The sequence below is a fragment of the Peromyscus eremicus genome, chromosome 9, assembly GCF_949786415.1.
Source record: "Peromyscus eremicus chromosome 9, PerEre_H2_v1, whole genome shotgun sequence".
Lineage (NCBI taxonomy): Eukaryota > Metazoa > Chordata > Mammalia > Rodentia > Cricetidae > Peromyscus > Peromyscus eremicus.
This window is the reverse complement of record NC_081425.1, coordinates 67464614-67491607: the sequence shown is the minus strand read 5'-3', so window position 1 is coordinate 67491607 and position 26994 is coordinate 67464614. Positions and strand designations below refer to the sequence as shown.

Sequence of the window (26994 nt, the reverse complement as noted above, 5' to 3'; positions counted from 1 at the left end):
TGTAGTCAATTCAAGGGTGGCTTGGGTTACATGGTAGAGCCCTGTCACAGAGCAGGGAGTGGAGTTGATCAGATGTGACAGGGGGACAGCGACAAGTTCAAGGTTTTGAGGCCAGCCTGGTCAATACAGTGAGTTTCAGTGTAGCCTGATTTATATATTGAGTTTCAGGTCAGCCAGGGCTACATGCTACATAGCAAAATCTTGTCTCTAAAGCTCCCTTGCCCCAAAGATGCCAGCATTGTGAAGCACAGCATCAACACATCGTTTTCAACACAGGCTGCCGTGAGAGACTATTTGAAGAAGGCTAGAGAGGTGGGTTTTTAAAAAAGTACTAGTAGGAGAGGTGACTTGTGATCTCAGCATCAGAGAGGCTGAGGCAGGAAGACTACCACAAGTTTGAGGCCAGCCTGGTCTACACAGCAAGTTCAAAGCTAACTTGGGCTCCAAAGCAAGGTGGCCTCCCCGCATCTCCCAAAACAAAACATTCAACAAACTAGAAAACAGAATCTCACTCAAAGCATCTGGGGCCCTTCCTCCGCCTCCGCTAGTCCCCTGATGGAAGCAGGAGGAATAAATTTGGGTTTAAGATTTTTTTCTGCTGGAATAATACCTAGACTCATGTCTCGAGGATAGTGAAAATTTACTATTCCCAGAGGACAGGACTGGATCTGTTCATTTGGAGGCGATTTCCCTGCAGCTCCAGTCAGGAGGCAGCGGAGGGCCACACAGACTTTATTAGATCTTTGACAGCAAGAGAGGGAGACAGCAAGTGTCTCCAGTTCTCCTTGACTTGTCTGGGCAGTGTCCAGGGAGGGTAGGCATGGGGTGTACTGTATGCAGCCTGCCTCTCTGGAGCTGGCTAGAGAGAGAAGAGCTCATCTTACCATCTGGAAGGGCTGGGGCCATTCTGGACTGGGCAGGGTGTGAGTCTGCACAGACCTCACAACTCCAGAGTCATTGTGCAGAGTGTCAACCCTGGGGCAGGTCTGTGGTAAAGGAAGTGCATACTTTGGTCTGGCTCCTCTCCTAGGGGAGGGACCACACAGTCGTGGAGTTCTGGATTTCTAGTAGAGGGTCAGAGGAGCCCTGTTGTCTGAGACTTTCGTCACATCAGCAGAAAGGAGGAAGCTGACTGTGTGCACAAGCCACCGAAACAGTAGCAGCTGGCACTCATGTGCTTCCTTCTTCCTCCTCGTGTTAGCTTGTCTGATGGCAGAAACAGTAAGTTTTCCTGCATTCCCACACTGCCCCCAGTTCCAGCTACAGAGCCAGTCAGTGACCCTAAAACCCGTATACTCCAACTCCCCTTCAGGCTGACTCGGGGTGCAGAAAGATCCATGCTCCTAACAGACACCCTCCTGACACACACACTGGGTTGGTTACATTCGTGATCCGATCTTATAAGGAGGCGGATAGCAATATGGCCAAGCAATCAGGATGTGTGGAGTAGAGTTGAGGGTGCTAGAAGTGTGAATCTGGGGCACATACTCCTTTACCCCTGGGTCTGTAAGCAGACCAGACCAAACATGGGACTGTTGCCCCCGAACAAGGGATTTGGCCTCACACTTCACCTTGCCTAGGTGTAGAGTCTACGTCAGGGCTGATCGACACGGCCATACAAAGCCCTCTTGCTAAGGTCTCAGATGCCTGTCCTGGGAGGTCGTCTAGAGTAGTGGGTCACCCCTCCCTCATCACACCAGCAAGACAGAAGGACAATGGCTGGACTTGGAAATGAATAGCAAGGCCAGTCCCTACATGGTCAGAAGCTGTGTAGGGAAGACAGGCCCCGAGTCAACTCTGAGGGCAACCTCTGAGAAAGACAAGCAGCTGCTTGAGGAGTTAGTGTTTGAGTAAAGACGTGGAGTTATCCCAGCCCACTGAGATCATTGCTATCAGAGCCTAGAGCTGGGAATGCCTAGAGGTCAGCTCCGCAGAATTTCTCTCAAGGATCTGCTGAGTCCACCTCGCAGGCAGCTTTCCCTCCCGAGTTTACACTACAGCCAATTAGATCCTTACCACGTCTACAAGGCTTTTTCTTCACTTAAACAATGAAACAAAATAACTCATCCAAGGCAGGCATGGAGGCGCACACCTTTAATCCTGGCACTCAGGAGGCAGAGGCAGGCTCTGTCAGTTCGAGGCCAGCCTGGCCTACGTATCGAGCTCTCGGACAGCCAGGGCTACACAGAGAAACCCTGTCTCAAAAAAACCAAAACCTATACAGGGCATGGACAAGGGATAAACTCTCCTCTAACACACTTCAAAATGTGTGAGAGTTGGCAGTTTCTCATCCCCATAACTGCCTGTCATGAGCTTATCAGGGCTTATCAGGTGCTAACAGCAGGGGTGGGAGGTGCTAACAGCAGAGGTGGGAGGTGCTAACAGCAGAGGTGGGAGGTGCTAACAGCAGGGGTGGGAGGTGCTAACAGCAGGGGTGGGAGGTGCTAACAACAGGGGTGGGAGGTGCTAACAGCAGAGGTGGGAGGTGCTAACAGCAGAGGTGGGAGGTGCTAACAGCAGAGGTAGGAGGTGCTAACAGCAGGGGTGGGAGGTGCTAACAGCAGGGGTGGGAGGTGCTAACAGCAGAGGTAGGAGGTGCTAAAGCAGAGGTGGGAGGTGCTAACAACAGGGGTGGGAGGTGCTAACAGCAGAGGTGGGAGGTGCTAACAGCAGAGGTGGGAGGTGCTAACAGCAGAGGTAGGAGGTGCTAACAGCAGGGGTGGGAGGTGCTAACAGCAGGGGTGGGAGGTGCTAACAGCAGAGGTAGGAGGTGCTAACAGCAGGGGTGGGAGGTGCTAACAGCAGAGGTGGGAGGTGCTAACAGCAGAGGTAGGAGGTGCTAACAGCAGGGGTGGGAGGTGCTAACAGCAGAGGTGGGAGGTGCTAACAGCAGAGGTAGGAGGTGCTAACAGCAGAGGTGGGAGGTGCTAACATCAGGGGTGGGAGGTGCTAACAGGAGGGGTGGGAGGTGCTAACAGCAGAGGTGGGAGGTGCTAACGTGAAGCATCCTGGCACCGAAAGCTACTGTGTCTCCGAGGAGTCATTTCTACTTCTTGTCTGTGATAGGCTTTCTCTCTGTAGCCTAGGCTGGCCTTCAGCTCAATATCCTCCTACCTTGGCCTTCCAAGTTCTGGGATTACAAGTGTATGCCACATACTTAGCTTTCTATGCAACACTAGGTAACTCTATGGAGAATCCACTCATCCAAAACACATTTATATGGAATGGGAAGTAGGGAGAGAGAGAGAGAGAGAGAGAGAGAGAGAGAGAGAGAGAGAGAGAGAGAGAAGAAAGGAGAGAGGAACCGAGACATGAAGGTCATCAGGAAGACTGAGGGAGGTTGAAATGAGGTCCAGATGCCACTTACGCAAGCAGATGGCAGCCAGGAGTCGCAGGCCGGACTCTGGGGGGAAGCAGGTAGGGAAGAGCGGCTGTAGCACATAGTTGGAGAAGGTGAGGGCGATAACAGCTTGGTTGGTGGGGTAGATCACCAGCACAGCAATCCACAGCCTCAGGAACCTGAAGGAAGAACAGGAAAACCATCAGCTGGCATGGCACGGAGCCAGAGTCATCAGCAGAAACCCAGGCAAGGGGCAGGGATGGGGGGAAGTCTTGAGCAAATGAGCCAATACCAGTGGGTTAAAGGCGCCATTTCCCCTTTTGTTTCCAGACACACTGAAGAGGCCAGCTCCCACCCTACCCCAAATAAGACCCTAAGCCCTCTGTAATGCCAATGGCATGGTATAACAGCAAAGACCTACACACATTTCAGCTAGTGTTGACACACATCCTGGTATTTGGGCTTTCTCCTTTCCCTTTTAATCCTCTCTGTAACTTTAGCCCTCCTATATCCACTGGCTGAAAAATTAAATATGCAACCCCCGAATCCTGAGAGCAAGAACACCCTGAAGGTGTGGCTACCTAAGCAATCGCCAGGGAGGCATCAAACAGGAATTTGCAGGGTAAGCGCCTTGCACACACTTTGGCCCTTTAGTGATGGATGATTTCCTCAGTCAGGGTTAGAGAAGCTAAGAAAAGTCAAGGTCAGGGCTTGACTCTGGAGGGAGGCCATCATCCTTAGCAATGTGAGGAGGGGGGAAGCTTCATCTCAGGATGCTCTGACTGGGTACAAATGTTCTGGCTAAGGAGATCACCCTCATGTGTCACAGTCCAGGTCTTTCTTCGTGTGATTGCTTTCCCTAGAATTCTGTGGTCAGTGTTGCCATCTACTTTGTTTATAGAATCTTGTCCATCTAGTTCAATGATAAGAACTGTAACACGGCTCATCTGCTGGTTCCATGATGGGCAACACACCTGAGACTAGAAACTCCTGACTTTGGCCTCTTTTGATCTGACCCTCCTGTCGCAGATTTCTCCTTTTCCTCTACCAGTGGCACCAACCAGCAGCCCGTGGGCCACATGTATCCCAGGACAGCTATGTGTGTGTGACATAAATACATTTTTAGATGACAACGTCATATTGGTATGTCAAAAGGTGGGACGTCCATGTTGGGCCATTCAGGCCTCCAGATTTGCTCACCCAGCCAGTCCTCCGAAGATGTCCTTGACGTAGGAGTAATCACCTCCAGATTTAGGGATGGTGACACCCAGTTCAGCGTAGCAGAGGGCTCCTACGGCTGTGATGACACCTGTCACGATCCAGACGATGAGAGCAAGACCCACAGAGCCAGCGTTCTCCAGCACACCCTTTGGTGAGACAAAGATCCCAGAGCCGATGATGTTCCCTGCACAGGGCACAAAGACTCAGTGAGGTCAGGACGGTCAGCATTGCAGGGCCATCTCATCTCTGGTCTGATTCTGAAGCGTCATTGAGATGGGGGAGGGGGCATGTCGTCCAGCAATGATCTGACTAGGCTCTCAACTCTGATCTAGTTCTAAAACGTCTCCAAGATCTTCCACGATCTCTGGGCAGGTATGTCCAGGAACAATTCTTCCTAGAGTAGGGTAAAGGGCAGAGAACTGACATGTGTTCACCAGGAATTTACAAGCCTCATTTATTCCCTCGAAAAATCCTACGGAGTCAGATAACATTGCTCGTATTTTGAGCGGAGGAAAACAAGTCTCAGAGAAGCGAGTGAATTACGTGAGGCCACACAGTCGCGACTGCGGTAGAAAATACTGAGTCTCGGAAGGTTCTGACTGGGTACACAGGTTCTAGCCAGGGTGACAGGCTCTTAGACATGGCTAAAGAGACAGGACTGGAAACATGCTCTGCTCAGAGACCATCTGCCAACTGGAAAGCTTCAAAAATGAGCCAAAGGGCAAATTCCTTCGGACAGGTTGTGGCTACACGCTATGACAACTTTGTGACTATCGGCTGGGTATAGTGACCCATACTTGGAACCCCAACACTTGGGAAGCTGAGGCAGGAGGATGAGGAGCTCCAGGCTAACCTGAGCTATGTAGTGAGACCTTGGTTCAAAGCAAAACAAAACGTTTATGAGTGGAGATAACAGCCCTGGAAGCTGCTTTCTGCACGGACTCCCCAGCCCCACCCTTGTTGGAGAACATGAAACAAACCTATAAAACAGTCGCAGTTGCCTAGACCCGGCCTTGCAGTACGTGCGAAGTCGCAGTACTGTGTCCCACAGGCCTCCCTCTCCATGGTGTCATATGACCCTCAGAACCACCTTGTAGAATCCAGGGAGAGGAATTTCTCTCTGCTTTACTGACCAAGACATGAAGAGACTGTGGGGTTAAGTGGCTTTCTCTAAATTCCTCAGCTACTGATGGGTAAAATTGGATCTTGAAAGCTGTCTCCTGTTGCTTAATCTGGTGCTCTTTTCACTAATCCACTTCTGCATGCTCCAGGTTGGAGTCCTCTCAGAGAGAGGCCAGCAGCATAGAAAAGGGGCTCCTGGGTCATGCGCATTGGCCGGGGCAGGAGGTGAGCAGGGACAGCCCCGACACAGGTCTTTCTAAACTGACTTCATTCATACCTACATTGAAGGTGGAAATGAGGTCCCTTTGAAAGCTCCCTTCTCGCCCTTCCCAGCTCCCTACTCAATGCCTGAGGGAAGAAGAGAAGACCAGCTAGATCTATGTGAGAAAGGCAGCCCTGGAGAGCTCACCTCAAAACCATCAGGGAGATAAAAAGTGTAAAGTCTGGGCTAGAGAGTCGGCTCAGTGGTTAAGAGAGCTTATTGCTCCTGCAGAAGACCTGGGTTCAGTTCCTTGCACTTACATGGGGTTTGCAGATATCCTATAACTCCAGTTCCAGGATATCTGAAGCCCTCTTCTGATCTTTGAAGGCGTTAAGTATGAATGTGGTGCGCACTCCTACACATAAAATAATAAAATAAACCTTTAAAAAATACACTTTTTTCTTCCTTTCTTGTTTTGTTTTTCAAGATGGGTTCTCTGTGTAGCCCAGGTTGTCCTTGGAACTTGCTCTGTAGACCAAGCTAGCCTTGAACTCCCAGAAATCTACCTGTCTTTGCCTCCTGAGTGCTGGGATTAAGGCATGCGCCACCACCACCCAGTGAATAATTTTTTTCAAAGTGTAAAGTTCTAGGTTTCACTTTCCAAACACAGCCAGAACTCAACCTCAATTCAATGCTGGCCTCTCTCTGAGAGGACTCCAACCTGGAGCATGCAGAAGTGGATTAGTGAAAAGAGCACCAGGAGACAGCTTTCAAGTTCTGAGATATTCACTTCCATGACAAAATTCAACTGTATTTTCTTTTGAGATGAGGTTGTGCAATGCAATTAGTTAGCTAACCTGGAACTCTGGTATGTAGACTAGTGAACAAGGCTGTCCTTGAATTTGCACCAATCCAACTGTCTCTGCTTCACAGGTATGCAACACTATGCCTGGTCCCCAAAATACAATTTGCAATCAGGGCCAGGAATACAGTTATGAATTAAAGGGAAGAAAAGAATATTCACATTCTAACCCTCTATTCCTCTCAGATGTCAAATCTGGTGTTACTTTTCAAACTAAAAAAATGTAGTGTGAAGTGCTCAGTACATATATATATTTAACATGTATAGTTGTTTTGCCTATATGTAAGTCTGTGACCACATGCATGCCTGGTGCCTACAGAGGTCAGAAAAGGGTGTCATATCCCCTGAAACTAGAGTTACAGATAGTTGTGAGCCACCATGTGGGTGCTGGGAATTGAATCCAGGTCCTCTGGAAGAGCAGCCAGTGCTATTAACAGCTGAGCCATCTCTCCAGCCCCTGAGGCAGGATTTTGAGTTTGAGGTCAGCCTGGACAAAATAGTAAAATTAAAAAAAAAATCCCACCAAAATAAAACAAAACAAAAACAAACACACCAAAACCCCCAAACCAAAAAAAAAAAAAAAAAAAAAGCCCAAATAAAACTAAAATGAATGTTTATTTATTTATTTATTTATTTATTTATTTATTTTTATTTTTATTTTTATTTTTTTTGAGACAGGGTTTCTCTGTGCAGCTTTGCACCTTTCCTAGAACTCACTTGGTAGTCCAGGCTGGCCTCGAACTCACAGAGATCCGCCTGGCTCTGCCTCTGGAGTGCTGGGATTAAAGGCGTGCTCCACCACCGCCCGGCGGTAGCACATACACATCTTTAATCCCAGCATTCAAGAGGCAGATGCAGGCATATCTCTGTGAGTTCAAGGCCAGCCTGGTCTATGTAGCAAATTCTAGGCCAGCCGGGGCTGTAAGTGAGACCCTGTTTCAAAATTAAAAAAAAAAAAAGAAAATCAAAGCCATAGATAGAAACACGTTCCTTTTCCAACACGTTTCCCTTCAGAGATAAATACAGAAATAAAACCAAGGGGTAAAACAGCCCCTCAACATCAAGCTCAAATGTAAACATCAGGCCAAGAAGAGGCAGACAAAGGGGTCTGCGCTTACAGACATCTCCCCCCCCCCTTCTTTACATGGTATGTGAAGTCCTCTGACAGGACAAGAAGACATCTTTGTCACCCATGTTCTCTATGAACTGCTGTCTTAGTGGAGACTTAGAGACCTTCACCTAGTAGTCCAGGCCCCAGGGCATGGTCATCCTGCCAAGTGATCCTTTAAGCTGGGCAGTGTGGCTGGTTCACAGTAACAATCCCAGCACTCCGTAAGCCAAGACAGGAGAATTGCCTTGAGTCTGAGACCAGTTCTTGAACTCCAGTGTTCAACTCTGTCTCAAAACAAAACAATAAAACAAAAATACTCTTGGCCAGCCAAAGCTAAATGTCATGCTATTCCCTGGAAGACAGGAAGCCCTGGGGAAGGAGAGAACTAGAGTCAGAGTTGCTGAAAGAGGACCGTAAATTCCTTGCCTATCCCATTATCAAAAGAATGGTCTAAAGGACATTTCACAGCCGCCTAAGAAGAAAGAAACAGAACTTAGCCTATGAGACCAGCTCCAGGGTGAGAAAAACCATGCTGGGAGAAAAACAAGGCTTGACTTCGGTCTTACGGTAGTGAAAATGGAAGGGGAAATGGCCAGGTATTTCCTGGAACTGGGGATGGCAGTTTCGGTGGGAAGGTGGGTGGATGGGTGTCCTGTTAAAAGCTCTGCCTGCTCAGGAATGAAGAGTCAATGTTCCACTAAGGTTTCGGGGCAAACAAACAGCCATGAGGATCAACCAGGATCATGAGTACTTCTGCAGCCTCTGGGAGGGACACTGTCAGAGTACATGTGAAGAATACAGCGCTAGTTGATCTTTGAGGGGTCTGTGGACTAATTATTTCTTGGAGGACACAAGGGAGTTGTTTATTATTATCCCCATTTTACAGTTGAAGAAACAGAGACCCAGAAAGGTGTTGTGGGATATTTGTACACTGTGTGAAGATATATTGCTGTGATTGGTGTAATAATAAGCTGAATGGCCAATAGCTAGGCAGGAGGTCTAGGTGGGATTTCTGGGGAGAGAAAGGGAGAAGCAGAGGAATCTAGGCATGCAGAAGACACAGAGAGGAAACAGGAGGTACAAGATAAAAGAGAGGTAACGCCACACGATAGGTAACGATAAATGGGTTAGTTTAAGTTGTAAGAGCTAGTTAGGAGCAAGTCTAAGGTACTGGCCAAGCTTTCATAATTAATAAGAAGTCTCTGTGTCATTATTTGGGAGCTGACTGGTTGGACAGAAAAAGACTTGTTTCCAATGGTGCCTAATGTGGGACATGTACACAGAGCCCATTGCTCATGGCATACAGAGGTGTGGCTCTTTTAAGAGGCCCAGCTAAGCAACAGAGCACTTGCAGGAGACTAGACAGAAATGTCTGCCACAGCGCAGACACAGCAGCTTCCCAGAGCTGGGGTGGTTAGGCGGACCCAAAGCTCGTGGCAGAGGGCCTAGCAGGTTAAGCTTTGGCTCACGTGGTCAGAGAAGGTTACAGACACACATAAAGTCAGGTCCAGACCAGGAAAACTTCTGAGCAGATATAATATGCTTATTATTAAAAATGTGCTTAGATGCTAAAGAAAGAAATGAAAGTAGATATAGACAGTCATAAAAAATAAATAGTTTAAAAATAATAAAGTCTTTAAAGAAAGAATAAAGTAATATAAAAAGAATAAGCCATGTAAAGATGGGAAATGCACAGGGTGTCTGGATCCTTGTATGGTATTTTGTTGATTTTGAATTTTTTAAATGATAATATACAAAAAAATAGCTGTTGAGAGACATTGGATTATGGAAACTACTAAATTAAACCAACCTATATATTTTAAGAATGTCTTAACTTCAAAATGGAAGTCAGAAAATATGTTATATTGGGGGAGAGATTATGCCTTTGTTTCCACAGGAAACAAAATGTTATGGTTCTCTTCAAAATTAATAAAGGTCAGATTTGACTGGGAAAGACCTGAAAATCTTGGCTATAGACATAAAGGGAAAAAAACAAAAACCAAAAACCAACCAAACAAAAAAACTACAAGACAGGTGACATATATGCTGATCCCTCTGTATGGGAACAGCTCTGAGACTGGAAGAGACATGATAAATCTTGTTGGCTGCAGACTTATTATTACATATCATACTTTCATATGGCATGGATAAAGGTTTAGTGATACAGTCCAAGTGGACTTATAAAGTTGACAGATGCCTTTTACCTGCTCAAACACAAAACAAAAAATCATCTTTAGCTGACTTATATACACCACACATTCCATACTTGTGTTTATATATATATATATTATATATATATATATATAAAACCTTTAAAAGTTTGTGTTTTCAGAAAAAAAAGGACCAGATACCAATAAAGACAAGTAGCCCAGGTGATACAGCCTCTAAATGCCTCTGGTTTAGTTTCCTCAAAATTCTGTATCCAGAGCCGGGCGGTGGTGGCACACACCTTTAATCCCAGCACTCGGGAGGCAGAGGCAGGCGGATCTCTGTGAGTTCGAGGCCAGCCTGGACTACCAAGTGAGTCCCAGGAAAGGCGCAAAGCTACACAGAGAAACCCTGTCTCGAAAAACCAAAAAAAAAAAAAAAATTCTGTATCCAGAACAACTTCAAAGCTGCTAGCTGAGATGGTCCAGCTACTGAGACTACTCCAGCTAAGACTTCAAATAAGTTCTACACTTTCCCATCATACAGAGACTAAGCAAAAAATAATACAGTTAGCTCTCCCAGGATGTGACTATTATCTCAATTTTCTCAGGATCCCCTAAAGATGCCATCACCCCCAGATAACAGGAAGCAGTCTAGAGAACACAATGCTCACATTCCCAAGAGGTGGGGTTGATGATTTTTGGTCATTCAATGGATTATGGATGCTTGTTATCATTTAGGGGGTTGGTTACAAGTTGTTATTGGTAATGGTCAAGAAAAAAGTTAAACAAAGGAGATTAGATTCAGGGATCTCTTTCTGAAGGAAAAAAAGGGAGGACATAGTATAGAAATAATGGGATAAAAGGGTGGATTCTTGAGGCTACTTTTGAACAACCACTCGTCTCAAATATTTTACATTGGTATGAATTTTTGTATATTGATACAAATTTAAGATTATTTTTTACTGTATATATATTTCTACTCTTCTTTAAGATATTGTACCTATACGGCTCATTTAAAAATACAATGTAAAGTTTTAGTCCTTGAAAGCTATTTAGGATAATAAAGATTAGTGGTCATCTATAACAATCAAACTTATAGTCATGTTAGGTATGTTTTCAAGGTCAAATAGAGATATATTTTAAATAGACAGATGGTCTTCAAACTCTTCAGAGACCTACAGAATATTGCCATTAAGATGTTTTGATAACAAGGCTTTTCTTGGCAGTAAGTCATGTCTGCTCCTCATAGCACCAATCCACTTCAAAAAAGAATGATGGGCATTGAAGAATCTCCATATGGAGTTTGTTTTTATTGTGGCAGAGTTAGCCATTTGGGCAAGAAACTACCCTTGCCTCAACTGCTGACAGTATGCTGTCCAAATTGGACAAGCAGGATACAAAAGAAGGTGAGTGCCAAACTTTGCCAAGACAAGGTAGGACAGTCCTTAAAAATTTTCCTTCTGGGCTGGAGAGATGGCTCAGAGGTTAAGAGCACTGACTGCTCTTCCAGAGGTCCTGAGTTCAATTCCCAGCAACCACATGGTGGCTCACAACCATCTGTAATGAGATCTGGTGCCCTCTTCTGGCCTGGAGTCATACGTGCTGTATACATAATAAATAAATAAATCTTTAAAAAAAATTCCTTCTTCACAGAAAAGTCTGTCAGATATTCTAGGCCTGTAGGCTGATGATGGATGCCCCAATGTTGCAGAGGAACCTTGGGTGGCTATAGTTTTGGAAGTTGCTCGCTCTGTACTTCCGGTTTACTCAGGTAATATTACACCCTTCTTGGGTCTTTGATGGGGTTGAAGACCAGGTAGTTATAGTTATAGTTTTCCTTGTTACCAAATTCAGAAGAGAAATTTACATAAGAGATGTAAAGTTTATGAGGTTGAGAAACATAAAAGCACAAGTTGTTTATCTAAAAAGATGTTTTAAGGTCTAAAAAGATAGTTTTTAGGATGATAATACAAATTATGATAGAAAGTGGTTTAGGTATAAGACTCTGGACTCACTAATATAGGATAGATAATACAGTACTTTCTCTGAATTTGCCAAATACAAATGGACTGGACACTGTGCCAAGACGCCTGAGGTCAGGGCCTTAATCCTGCTCCTACCCACGCTGGTTAACACAGCAATCATCACCAGATCTTCAGTGAAAGCTGGAGTTTAGGATGCCTGGACAATGAGGCTTAGCTTGACTTGTTCTGTCAAAGAAAAGCCATGCAAACCGTTTCATTAAAAGAGAGGCCAAGTTGTGTCAGTGGGCAAGTTTTCATCGGAAATCTGCCAGAACTGAGAATATCCACATTTGCTGGGAATAATCACTAACTTCCCTCCCGTGTGCCAACACCCATGTGACCCCCATTATGGCATTACTCACACCCAGGCTTGTTCACACTAGAATGCTGTAGCCCTCAAAGAATTTCCTAAGGAGAAAAATTACAGACGTGTGATGCCCAGCAGACTTAGATCCAAAGACCTTACTCATGCTAGTCTTCAAGTCTAGCCACAGCTTCCTGCAGGGTATTAGAGGCGGAGGCCATTGCCATGATTACAGAGAAAGCTGAAGTGAATGTGATTTGTACTTCTCCAATGGGTGAGGAGGAGAACATCAGCGCTTTAGGACCTGGGGAATGGTGTGGAAGCAGGCTCAGGCTTTGGTCCTCTCACACACACTGTGAGCTCTGTACACACTTTTCCATCAGGAATGTAGACAGCTTCTGTCGGGGTGGGAGCAGGCCAAGACCCCCAACACAAGCCCTGGTCAGTTGCATACTGAAGACTAGAGATGCAGATGCTATCTATGACTCTGCTGGTCTGGATTCCTTACTACAGTGGACACCAGACTCAGGGTTAGAGGAGCCACAGCCCTCACCACTCACAGGCCACGAGACTCCAGCTTTTCTAAGATTCATTTCCTTTATGTCCACACTGGGAGTAATGGCTCTTGCCCCACCGACCCTGCTGTGGGGATCAAAGCAGCTTACAACTATGTAAAATACTCTCTAATCCATGAAATGCTAAAACAAAATAATGACTAGTATTTTAGCAGTAGAGACAGAGTCCAGCCAGAGATGAATGCAGTAGACTAGCTTTGGAGGCTTGGCTACCAAACAGCACTGCGCAGCCAAGATCATGAAGAATCCTCTGATTCATTTGTCTGCTTGTCCAGGTATAATTTTCAGAGGCTGCAGGGGGGGCGGGCAGCAGGTAATTGCATCTCAAGTGGTATTTATTGATCGCCCACTCTCTACATGCTTGCTTTGAAAGGTAATTGGGAAGTACTTGTTCATACATGGTCTTTTAATGAAATGGATGGAGCCGATCACCACCCACCAGTTACTGAAAGACAAGCAGTGTGGCCCCAGGGGCTACAGAGCCTAGCTCACACCAGTTCCTATCAGGGACCCACGTACTCTCTCCAGCATCCAACATCTCTGCCTTCCTTGGTGGGTTTCCACTAGGGAAAATTTTGCTCCTGCCTCTGGAGACAACTGGTAATGTGTGGAACCACTTCTAGTCTTCATACTGGAGTAAGGGCACTCCTAACACTGAGGGTATAATGGCCAACAGTGCTGCTAAGGATCCCACAATGACCAGAGACTCTCTCATAACAAAGAAAGATCTGGCCCAAGAGGCAACAACGTCAAGGTTGAAAAACCCTCATCTTTCTTCGAGCTTAAAAAAAAAAAAAAAAGAAAAGAAAAAAGAAAAAAAGATCAATTTATTAGCTTAGCAATTGAAATGTTTTAAATTGCATGTATTTATCCACCTTTCCTCTGTGTGTATGTATGTAGCTGTGCATTTGCTGTGATGCACATGTGGAGGTCAGAGGACAACTTTCAGGAGGTGCTTCTCCCCTTCCAACATGTGAGTTTGGGGACTGAACTTCGGTTGTCAGACTTCCAGGCAGGTACCTTTCCCCACTGGAGTATCTTGCCAGCCTTATCTTAACTATTTTTTTGGAACAGAGTCTTATGTAACCCAAGCCTTGAACTCAATTTGTGGCCAAGGACATAAGTTCCCATTCTCTCGTCTCGACTTCTTTTTTGTTTGTTATTGGTTTTGGTTGTTTGCTTTGAGGCCGGGTCTCAATAGGTAGCCCTGGCTGTCCTGGAACTCACTCCGTAGACCAGGCTGGCCTCAAACTCACAGAGGTGCACCTGCCTCTGCCTTCCAAGTATTAGGATCAAATGTGTGTGCCACCGTGCCTGGCCTGACTCCACTTCTTAAGTCCTTAAGGTATTACAGGTGTGTGTCACCATGCTCCGCTATCTTACCACCTACAGCTCAGCAGTATCAAATCATTTCTCTCCAGTGGTAGAGGTCAAGTCTATGGCTTTATGCATGTTGGGCAAGGCCCTACCACAGAGTTCTCAATCTCCCATTGATTTTTTTTTTTTTTTTTTTTTTACTGACTGCTAATAGTTAGTAAATACTCTAAGAACATATGACATGCTAAACCTGTGGGACTGTGAAAGTGAGATTTCTGCTCTCAAGAACTGAACGAAGCCTGGACATGGTGTCACATGCTTTAATCCCAGCATCCAGGAGGCAGAAGCAAGTGGATCTCTCAGTTGAAGACTAGCCTGGTTTACAAAGTGAGTTCTAGGACAGTCAGAGCTACACAGAGAAAACCTGTCTCACCCCTGGGAGAGAGGGGGGAGAATTGAATGAAGAGACCAAGTGTGGTGGCCCACACCTGTAATTCCAGTTCTAGAGGGGCAAAGGCAGGCAGATCTCATCCACACAGTGAGTTCCAGGCCAGCCAAGGCTACATAGTAAAACGCTATCTCAAATGAAGACATTCAGGTAAAAATAGAGCTGACCACATCAGGCTGAACGGAAATTGTATTTGTGTGATTATAATGATATATTAGAATGGGTGGCTACCCAGGAAAAGCTGAGGCAGAAGGATCTCAAGTTCCAGGCCAGCTTTCATGGCATAAAGAGAACGAGACTCCCTGGGCAGTGTTGACACACGCCTTTAATCCCAGCACTCAGGAGGCAGAGCCAGGTGGATCTCTGTGAGTTCGAGGCCAGCCTGGTCTACAGAGCGAGATCCAGGACAGGCACCAAAATTACACAGAGAAACCCTGTCTCAAACGCCCCCCCCCATACACACACACAAAAAAAGAGAACAAGACTCAAAACAAACAAAAATCCAAAAGCATGGGACTGGAGAGATGGTTCAGTAGTTAAGAGTACTTGTTCTTGCAAAAGACCCAGGTTCAGGTCTCAGCACCCACCTGTAGGCAATACACACATTTTTTTTTTTTTTTAAAAAAGATTGCTTTGAAAAAGAAAAAGTAAAGCAAAAGAAAAGCTGCATGAAGAAAAGAGAATGACACCCACACCCACACCTCTGTGGAAGCCATTCAAATCCATAAAAACAAAACAAAAACCCTGAAAGAAAGGCTGGACGCTAAGCAGCTGGAGCCTGAGCCGAGCCGGTCCAGACTAGTGAAAGGCATGTTTCTGAACTAGTGAATGGGGTATGTGGGCTGGGAGGGAGAATTGAAGTGGGGTGGTAGGAGATGAGCCCAAAGGAAGAGGAAAACCTGTCACTGAACGTAGACCAGAGTGAAGGTCTGTTTTAGTACTCTGTCTGCAAGGAACCTCTGCTAAGCCAGGCTTGGTGGCACACTCACACGTAAACCCAGCGTTTGGGAAGTAGAGGTAGGAGGATCAGGAGTTCAAGGCCAGCTCTGGCTACTTAGTAAGTTCAAGGTAGCCTAGGCACAATAACAAAACAAAAGAAAGGAACTTCCACTGTATAGCTAAATAAACAAGTAGCATATTAAAATTACCAAAAGGGAAAAAAAAAGGGCTGAGGATGTAGCTCAGTTGGTAGAGTGCTTGTCTGGCAAACACACATTTTTAAGTTTGGTCTCCACATAAACCAGGCATGGAGTACCCACCTGTAATTCCAACCTTGGGGATGCAGAGGCAGGAGAGTCAGAATTAAGTAGGATAGATGAGGCCCTGTTTCATGGTCCCCACCCCTTAGGTATAAAAAAAGGTTACAAAGATTGTGCGCGGGGGTGGAAGAGATGGCTTAGTGGGGAAAATACTAGCCACGAAAACATGAAGACCTGGGTTCAAATCCCCAGAACCTACGTAAAGCCTCGAGTCTGTAATCATAGCGCTGCCATGGAAGGTGGGGACAAGGAAATCCCCAGAAGTTCGAGGAGCCAGCGAGCCTGGTATACGCGATGGCGAACAACAGAGAGACCCCGCTGAAAAAGACGAAAAGCAGACTGACACCCAAGGCTGTCCTCCGACCTCCACACGTGTACTGGGGCACGCACGTGCCCAGTCACACTCATGACTGCACTTGTGCTCACCCGGAGTCACACACACACACACACACACACACACACACACACACACACACACACACATCATGCATACAGAAGCATTTTGCAAACTCAAGACTTATTTCTAAAGCCTATCCTTTTCCGACGGATCTCTAATGTTCTTTGATCTCTTCAACACACTCATCCGAATCACGGAAGTTTTTGGTTTAAGCTTTCTAGTTCCAGAGCCTGGGCCCAAAGACTTTTAAAACTTTCTTTAAAATATTTTAATTTTGAGACAGGGTCTTGCTCTATTAGTCCAGGCTGGCTTTACTCCTGCAGCAATCCTCCTGCTCAGCCTCCCAAGCGCTAGGATTACAGGTATGTGCCGCCACGCCTGGCTCCCAAATGCCTCCTTAAAGCGGCCTGAAGTTCCTGTATTATTTCTTGCTCACCATGCCCCGAGACCTGTACTCCAAAGAAGCACCTGAAACGTTTGTATGCCTTCCATCCATGTGCAAGCGAACACCTTCCCAGACATACAGATGAGGACCGCACATTGTAACTGCAGCGTCGGCTTTCACGATGTGCAGCTCTGCCTGAGATCTGATACAGCTTCGGGCACACTATGAAACCTTCTCCCCAGCAGTGACGTCACTGCCGATGCTGAGGATATTTAAAGCAAACCAATGGGGAAACCAGTGAGCATGACAAAGGATGAGGGATGGGGTGATCGATAAAGCTTTTCAACTCCAACTTCATCTGTTCTATAAATAGCCCAGCTCAGAATAGACTTGTGAGATTATTTTATTTTGCTTCTTAGAAATGAAGTTCACGTGTGCTCAGCACAAGGCCTAATATGTTCAATCACTGTTCAAACCCTGAGCAGCCCCCATCTGTGTCTGGCAGCCCCAGGCTACAGCCTGCATGTTGCCGTTCCCAGGTGTCCAGGGAGATGGGCGTGGTGGAGACAGTTCTCTGTTGGCATGTTGGCCAGTAAGATATTGCTCTTCTTGCTCCAAATGCTGAGCAGGGAATTAGAAATTAGAGAAGGAAGCCAGCCAGTGGATACAGTTCAGTGGGAGAGCACTTGTCTAGGGTGGAGTCAGTCCTGAGTTCAAGCCCTGGAACTGGGGGAGAGAATCAGAAGAGAGCAGTTTCTAGCCCCTCGGGGCTCCTGAATGGTCCTTGTTTTCTGTAGATCAGAATCTGTTCCTGGAACAGCTTGCTCCTGGCTGCATTTTGAGATCTTGCCCATCATCCCACAGTAGCAACAAGAAAACATGAAGAATAACAACAGAAATTCCTGATGCTTTTTTTTTTTGTGTGTGTGTGTGTGTGTGTGTGTGTAGGGGCGGGGGGCGGGTAGGTTTGGGAACAGACTGCTGGCTTAGCTCTCCAAGGAAAGCAGAAAACCTCGGTAGCCTGGCAACTTGAGAGGACCCAGTCCTGAAGCCCACTCCTCCACTCCACTTCAGTAAACCGACTCAAGGGGAGGTCTGGGTGTGGTGCCACCTCCCCGAAGCAGCCATTTGATTTGTTCAGTGTTTTATTTCTGCTGTGTCACCAATGCTGAAATGAGATGGGCTCTTAGGCCTGCTACTTAGTGTGTTGTTTGTTTGTTTGTTTGCTTTGTGTTTTGTTTCTGTTTTGAGACAGGGTCTGGCTAAATAGTCCTGAGTACTCTGAAATTTACTATAGACGTGAACCGGGCTGGCTTTGAAGGGTAACAAGCCTCCTGCTTCTACCTCTCAAGTGCTGGGATTCCAGGCGTGCACAATCAATCCTGGCTTAGGCACTTTTAAAAATCTTTACTGGGGCCGGGCTGTGGTGGTGCACGATTTTAATCCCAGCACTCGGGAGGCAGAGGCGGGCGGATCTCTGTGAGTTCGAGGCCAGCCTGGGCTACAGAGTGAGTTCCAGGAAAGGCACAAAGCTACACAGAGAAACCCTGTCTCGAAAAACCAAAGGGGGGAAAAGTCTTTACTGGGTACTGATTTTTCTTTCCTAGACTGTATTTCCTGCTAGCCACTCATCCTGCATAACTCTGCCCTTAGAGGGAACATATGTGAGCCAGATAGTTGTGAGTTCAAACAAACTGCCCTTGAGCACTCTAGTTTCTGGAGGCAGGAAACATGCAACAGGATGCCTGGTCCCAGGCATCTTGTACTCCAGCTGGGAGCATGTCTGCAGTGCTCAAGGGCTCGGGTGGGAATCGATCTCTGCCTTCAGCTGGTCACTTACCTACATAACTTTTATATCTCTACTGGTGCCAATTATGCAAGGTGACCGGAAGCTCTTACCGGGCACTCTGTACGTGGTGAGCAATATGCATTCACTGGATAGAAGCTCCTTATTATTAGACCGTTGGCTATACCTTTTCCTACTCACCAAGATGTGTTTGTTTTGAAATATTTTTGAACTGGCTTCTGTCCCAGATTCTCTTTGAGAACAATGACAGTTTTAACATATTTTCATCCTGAATGAACCAAATCCTAATACTCCCATGGCTTTTTTTTTTTTTTTAAATGTGGAACATAAACTTAAGAAACACATTTTCAGGCTCCTTCCCTCTAGTCAACATTCAAAAAATGGTTCAGACACTGATCTGTGATGTTAGAGGCTAAAAAGTAAACTCTTCTAAAGTGGTGTAGTCCAGGAGACCTGCTCCCCCCCACAGACACACACACAGACACACACAGACACACAGACACACACAGACACACAGACACACAGACACACACACACACAGACACACACAGACACACACACACACACACACACACACACACACACACACACACACACACTCTTTCTTACTCTCTCTCTCTGTCTCCTCTGCCCCCAGTTTCACCTATGTAGTTCAGGCTGGCCTTGAATTTGGTATCCCCCTGCCTCAGCCTTCCGAGTACTGAGATGGCAGGAATGAGGCGACACAGTTGGCTCAGATGTCCCTATTTTGCAAAGGTTCCCAGTGTCACACACTCCTGGTCTCCACTCCCCATGCAGTCCCCCTGCACGACCCACTCCACTCCCACCTGACATGTGCCAACTTTCCCCCGCCCTCTGGATTATTAAATGGCTCCGGACTCAGACCATTCAGTTACCGGGGCACAGCCCTCAGCAAGTTACCTCCCCGACTCTATTTTCCCATGGTTAAAGTAGCTATAACATATACTTCCATAAGATTGTTGGCAGGATTAAATAAAATAATATCTGCAAAGACCTTATAGCACAGGAATTGGCCTTTAGTAAGAGCTCAATAAATACTAATTTGTTTTGGCTGGTTATGGTGGCACGTAACTTTAATCCCAGCCTTTAGCAGGCTGAGAAAGGAAGTCGAATGCTAGGCCAACCTGCACTACATATCCTACTTCAAAAACAAGCAAACAAACGAATAAAAGCCAGATGTGTGCTCTGCAACTGTAATCTCAGCACTTGGGAGGCTGAAGTAGTAGGATTGCCACTAGTCTGAGGCTAGCCTGGGCTATATAGAGAGTTACAAGGCCATCCTGAGTTAGAGAGACCCTGTCTCAAAAAACGATTGGCATGGTGGCACATGCTTAAAGTTTGGGGCTATCTTGGGTTACCTAGCGGGTTCTAAGTCAGCTAGGCATACATAGCAGAACTTTGTACCCTCAAACAAAGTAGAGGCTGGAGGGATGGCTTTCAGTGGTTTAAGGGTGCACATTGCTCTTTCAAAGGACCTGAGTTCTGTTCCGAGAATCCATGTTGGATGGTTCACAACTGCCTGTAACTCCAGGTCCAAGGGATCTGATACCCTCTTCTGGCTCTGTAGGCACTGGCACTCACATGCTCATGCCTACACAAAGATATATATATAAACACACACACACACACACAGAGAAATATATAAACCAACCAACTAATTAAAACAAACCACATTTCCACTACCACCAAACACACACACCAAACACAAGTAAGCAAACAAACAAATGAACACTAGCTAGTTGTGGTGGCACATGCCTATAATCCCAGAACTTGGGAGGCTAAGTCAGAAGTATTGTTTGAGTTAGATCAGCTATGTGGCAAATTTAAAGACAGTCTCTCGGCTACATAGTAAGAACCTGTGACTAAAAAGTAAAAGAAAAAATTGTTTTTTAAAACCGTGTTGAGAGTCAGTGATGCAGCTAGACCTAAATCCAGCATTGCCATGCAGCCAATATCCCTTATGAGCACACAGTATGCTGGAAACATTACAAACACACTTTTATTTAAAGGCTCTGTTGCTGGCTTGTTTGATTTTAGGCCCAACTTCCAGCATTTTCCAGCTGAGTACCTGAACGTACAAGTGGTATGAAGCTACCTAGCTGGTAGACCTACCTCTCACGCTGCTAGGAAAGACTATAGTTTACAAGGGAGTTAATGAGACCGTGGCCTGTGTTGGCCAGCGGCCTCTGACTGAGCAGCCTCGGTGTTTCTGTAACTGCAGCACAGGTATTGCCTCCCTCCCTCCAGGCACCCTCAGCTGCCACCCAGCTCCCCTTACGCTAAAACTTTCCTCAATAGGAGTGCAGCAACGATTGCTTTATCCATAAAAATAAGGACTACTGCTGAAATTTTCAAGGAAAATGCCCATTGAATGTACAATAATAGAAAAAGGGCTGGCGAGAGGGCTCTGTGGGGGGGATCTGATGACTTGAGTTCAATCTCCAGGACTCATAGAATTAGAGAAATGACTTCCCCAAGTCATTCCCAACCTGCACACACATGAGGAGTAGACACACACATACAAAATGTAATGAGAAAATAGAAAGAATAGATAATAATGCTTAAGAGTTTGAGGCTAGAATCTTGTCTCCAAAAATTTTTGTTGTAATGACCTTTGGCAAATTGCTTCTAATCCCACTAAGCCTTCCTTTCCTTATCTGTAAGAAAAGACACTGTGTGCTGGGCACATGGAGGTTATTATGAGGGACAAGCAGATAATGAGTGCCTGGCATGGAATATGTACTTAATAATGGCTATCAATCGGAACCTTGGTATCACAAGTAAATGAGCTTTTCTGTTCTCACATCTTTTTGGGTTTAGGGGGAGTTTACATTCATAGTGCATCTGCCACGAAGAGGGCCCCCTGACCAGGCATATATACCTGAAGGCAATAGCCTGGCAGTTAGGGCCATGGTAATGCGTAGTTCAGGTTTAGAGCCCTTGCCATTAACGAGCCTCTAGATTCCATCCCTAGGACCATCACCACTGGCAAGAACAGGAAACACTGAAAATTAACAATTATCCAGGTTCATGAAATAAATCCTAGCTTAACAATTTTTCCCAGCAGTCCTTTAGGTGAATGCCTATTGTTCACTTTTTTGTTTGTTTGTTTGTTTGTTTGTTTTGTTTTTTGAGACAGGGTTTCTCTGTGTTGTTTTGGTGCCTGTCCTGGAACTCACTCTGTAGACCAGGCTGGCCTCAAACTCACAGAGGTCCGCCTGGTTCTGCCTCCCAAGTGCTGGGATTAAAGGCGTGTGCCACCGCTGCCTGGCTTCACTTTTTTTTTTTTTGAGGTAGAATATTGATGTATAGCTAGACCACCCTTGAACTCAAGATCCTTTTTCCTTAACCTCTGGAGTGCTGAGATTACTGTCATATGTTACCACGCCTAGTTTAGAAAAATGCTTTTCGATTGAGGGACTGGGGAGTGAACTGAGGGCCTTGTGCACACTAAGCAAATATGCACCACTGAGACAGCCTGGAAGTGTTTCCTTTCAGCTATCTTCCTAAGTCAATTTCAAGTCATCAGAGAGATTGTTCCTTCCTAGGCACTCTGCTGCACTGGGGATTCAGAGACATGTAGGACTTCTCTCCTCCCCTCCCCTCTGAGCCCCAAACTCTCAACAATCCTTCCTCAGCTTCCCGAGGGATGGGGTCACAGGCTAAGCCATTACACGAAATGTCTCCCTCCTTTCTGTCCTTCTTCCTTCCAACTGACTCCGGAGTCTGGGAAAACACACCAAGCATATGGTCTACAGTTAAGCTGCACCTCTAAGTCGAAATTTTTGCTCAAGGAAACAACATCTGTATCAAAATTCCTTTATTTACAAAATCTCCAAGAACGGCCTTCACTACTTCTTCTTCCCCCACATCCTCCAAGAGGCTTCTTAAATGGGTTGTTGCTGAGACCCTCTCTCCTCTTGTGCCGCCCACCATTCACCTATCTCTACCCCAGTTGCTGCACAACTGTACCACACTGTTAACTGTCCATGTTCCCTGTTTAATGGACATGGATCTCATCATCCTGATTTGACCATAAATAACTTGAGAGCATGCATCTCTATTGCTTCCTCTTACATCCCATCATAACTGCCATTTGTTACTTCTAGTCATAACTGCCGTGATGACTAGGGATAAAATTTTATTAGCTTATATGAAACATATTTTAACTTATTCCTTTAAACCAGCAGGACATGAAACAAATAGATTCAGGGCAAGCACTACATTCCCACACAAAATCGAATTCACTTAGGAAATTTCTTTTTTTTGTTTTGTTTTGTTTTGTTTTTTGATACAGGGTTTCTCTGTGTAGCCCTGGCTGTCCCGGAACTTGCTCTGTGGGCCAGGCTGGCCTCAAACTCACAGATATCTTCCTGCCTCCGCCTCCTGAGTGTGGTGTTAAAGTTGTATGCTCCATCGCCTGGTTATTACTTTTTTTTTTTTTTTTTTATTTTAGAGATTTATTTTGAGACTAGAGAGATGGCTTAGGGGTTAAGAACATTGGCTGCTTTTCCAGAAGACCTGGGTTCAATTCTCAGTATCACATGGTGGCTCACAACTATGAGTAACTCCAGTCCCCAGGGGATCCAACCCCCTCTTCTGGCCTCCAGAGACACCACACATGTGTGATACATAGACATACATGCAAGCAAAACATCTATCTACACAAAATAAATAATAAATTAAAAAGATATAATAAATTATGCATGCATAAATGTATATGTACTACATGCACGCCTGTTGTCCTTAGATGCTAGAAGAGGATGCTGGATCCCTTGGAACTGGGGTTACAGGTGATTGTGAGACGCCCAAGGTGACTGCAGGGAACAAACTTGAGTCCTCTGCAAAAGCAGAATGTATTCTCAAAAAGAAAACAAAACAAAAACCCCTGGTTTGTGTGTGTAAGTTTGGCTTGCTTTCATGATGCCGAAGGGAGTCAGAAAGGGGTGTCAGATGTCCTGGAACTGGAGGTACAGATGGTTGTGAGCCACCATGTGGGTGCTAGGAACTGAACTTGGGTCCCTCTTGGAAGAGCAACAGGTGCTCTTAACCACTGAGCCATCTCCCTAGCCCTTCTGTGTCTTTTCAGATTTCTTTATCTTTCTTCCACCGGTGTTCATATTGAGCACTGGATGACATGGAATGGAAAATATAATCTCTAATATTTACACTTGGCCTTGAAAACAACTGAGTTGTTCTCGTCCACTTGGAAACCCATCCAGAAGAGGACAGGCCACCTTCTCCTCACTTGGGGGATGTAGAAAAGATTTTGTCCCATGTCACCCTTGAGAACAAAGCTCTTTCTCAGCTTATCTCGAGTGAAAGTGAAATGATTCTAACATTCCGGAAAAATATCCTGATTTCCCTAAAACCACTAGAGTGTTTGGGCCGGACCTGCCATTCTTCTGATTGTACTGTCACCACGGGGAGCTCTTTCTCCCTCACTGAAGCGTCACCCATTAGGCTGTGGACACATCAGTAGTAACATCCACCCTGAAACTGTACTTACTGTACCTGAGCATGCTCATTAGAAAAAAAATACTAAAAAAAAAAAAAAAAAAAAAAAAAAAAAGAGTCAGGCGGTGGTGGCGCACGCCTTTAATCCCAGCACTTGGGAGGCAGAGGCAGGCGGACCTCTGTGAGTTCGAGGCCAGCCTGGTCTACAGAGAGAGTTCCTGAACAGCCAGAGCTGTTACACAGAGAAATCCTGTCAAAACAAAACAGGCTTTGAAAATATTTAAAAAACAAACACAAATAACCCCCCCACCAAAAAAAAAAACCAAACCTTATTATATAGGAAAATACCTTCCATCCGTGAAAATCTGTGTATATTGGGGGATGGGTGAGAAAGCAGAGTCTGGAAGTTTGAGCGTGTGTGTGTTTGTATGTGCGTGTGTGAACATCTGTGCATGAATCAGACACTTCCCAAGCGGGGGTGGGCAGTGCTAATCCTATCAGTCAAACTGATGAAAAAACGTAACGGGCTCAGGCCTATTTTTAGATCTTAAATTGGCATGTGCTATACAGATTGAGTGCCAGGTTGAGTTCTTTTTCTTTTCTTTTCTTTTTTTTTTTCAGGACAATTGAGAAAAAGGAAAGTAAAGTAAAAGAAAACATAACGAGGGAAAAAAACCCGACTATTTTGTGGAATTGTTCCCTCACAGCATCGTTTTTTATAACTGCAAATGCGTAGAGTAATTAGATGACAGTCCGTTTAGGAAGGGAATCGGAGAGACCCTGGTCACTGAAGTCGAGGTGGAAAGACGAAGAGGATTATCTAAATACTGCACTGATTTTATTTGACTTCAAGGGTGCTCTCCAGTGTCACTCTCGTTCTGGTGCCAAAACGTCCCTCGTGGAACAAAATGCCATTCGTGGAACACTGTGCCGTCCAGAGAAACTAGTTCATGGGCAGCAAGACACAGTGCACCTTCACACAGGAACTTCCCTGGGAAGAAGCCCTCTGAAAGGATAGCAGACTCTGGGATGGAAGGCAGGGACAGCCACTGCCCAGCACTCACCTCCAGGGCTTCCTTACAAAGAGAAGAGTGTACTGTGTAGGCACGGAGTTTGTCTCTGGAAGCCTATGCCTCGGACAAGTGCCCTTCAGCTCCCAGAATCGCCCAGGCTTCTCTCCTTAAGAGCTTCAGTACCAGAACACATATGTCCCTCATCAATTCCTCCTCTACCCTACACTCTAGTCACTCCCAATTCCTCTAAGAACCTCACAGGGTCTTCGGTGGCTGTGAACTGTACAGATGCCTCCCCCTGGGCTACCAGAGGAACGGCAAACTCCATTTAGAGAAGAACATGGTCAAATCAGCCGGTTCTCCCTTCCATATTTTCCTCATCTGTGAGACAGGAAGACCAGCCCTGACGCATCTGTTTCACAAGTGCTACATGGGATGGACCAGCCTATAGAGTCAGAGCAGTATCACTCCTCTTTCTGCTGTTTGTATCACGCACCGCAGAGCTTCACCACATAGGACAGCAAGATATTAAATACGCTCCAAAAGCGGGCCCACAGCCTGCTGAGGGTGGCTGCGTTAAAGCTCGTTTTAAAAAAAAAAAAATCCATGTCTCAGCCTGAATCAGGATCGCCTGGATCAGAACCGCCTAGGGACCAGCCGGAAAGAATCTGTTACACTTCTAACACATTCCCAGGCAGTGCTTGGGTCACAGGGCCAACCTGGTTCCTGAACTCTGTTTGTTCTCTTCTGCCTGGCTTGGCTGGGGTGGGGGGATGTATGACAGACATCACTTTCCCATAGCTCGTGACCAGCGGCTTGGCCAGCGCAGGTGGCTGACAACACAGGTCTCAGGCAAAGCCAAGCTGCTTTTGAGGCTACGGAGGGGTTAAAGTCCCAAGGAGGACCCCCGGAGGGGATGGGGTGGTGCTGGGGGCGTACGGGACCTGGACTCACCTACAATGATACCACAGGCGCTGACCAATCCGATCTCTTTCTTCAGGGCTACTCCGCCCCCTCCGGAGCCAGCCTCGGCCTCCGGGCTGGTGTCGGATCTGCTCTCACCCGGGTGGTTCTTCGCGGTGTTGTTTCGCTGTCGAGCCCCCTTTTCCATCTTTTTTTTTTCCCCCTAGGGTTCGGATCTCCAAAAGCTAAAAAGAGCTGTCTCTTTCTAAACGCTCGCGCGTGTGAAATGTATAGATAGGTAGAAAAACAGAGTTTCCAAATAACACGCCCGTTTCAGAAACAGAGAGCGCTCCTACCCTCTGAAAGTGACAGCAAATGAGAGAGAGAGCTGTAAATATTCCCACTCTGTACCGACACGTGTCACTCCTGCTACCCAAAACGGCCGTGTTTTTAAAAGGGAGACGAAGAGCATATATATATATTTAAATACAAAAATAGAACGGTACCAGCGACTCCAGCTGGAATGCTCCGGAAAGGGTTTATCTTCAGAAGCCCAAGGATGGCTGTGCTCGGTGTGCCGGGCGGCGGCTAGCCCTGCTCCGGAGTCTCTGCAGCCTTCCTAAGAACACAGCTCGCCTTCACCTTCCCCCAGTCTCTCTTTTACGAGGAGGGTAAAAGTAGTTCTCGTTAGCTGAAGGGGTGGAGGAGAAGCCGCGCTCAGGTACTTCCTTCTCGCCCGGTTGGCTCTGGATCTGATTTCCACCTGCTGTGGCTGTCCCTGCTCGCCCTTCTCCGGTCTGAGCTCCCGGGGCTCACGCCGCAGAGCGCTCCATCGCTCGGTGCCGGCTGAGTGGTTGCTGCGCTCGCGAATGTGCTTCCCTTTTAGCAGCGGCGTTTATTTGCGGACCGAGGCTCCGCCCCCACCGCCTCCGCTCCTCGCCATCCTCAGGCGCATCTCCTCTCCACCTCTTCTATTTAAATATTAGTGCCCCCCACCCCACCCCCCCGTCAAAGAGCGCGGAGAAAAAAAATGATCTAAAGCATCTCTTTTTCCCTCTAGTGGAAGCGAGGGCAGG

The 26994-nt window shown here is 46.3% G+C and overlaps 1 protein-coding gene across 1 annotated transcript in view; it reads right to left on the bottom strand.

Annotated features, from left to right (window-relative positions):
* Slc7a8 (solute carrier family 7 member 8) overlaps positions 1 to 26772 on the bottom strand; it is a 59406-nt gene extending 32634 nt beyond the window's left edge. The window contains exons 1-3 of the mRNA XM_059273634.1: positions 25970 to 26772; positions 4541 to 4745; positions 3368 to 3519 (exon numbers count right to left, since the gene is read on the bottom strand). Coding sequence (XP_059129617.1) covers positions 3368 to 3519; positions 4541 to 4745; positions 25970 to 26126 — 514 coding nt within the window. The 5' untranslated portion in view covers positions 26127 to 26772. The remainder of the gene's footprint in view (positions 1 to 3367; positions 3520 to 4540; positions 4746 to 25969) is intronic.
* Positions 26773 to 26994: the final 222 nt, after the last annotated feature.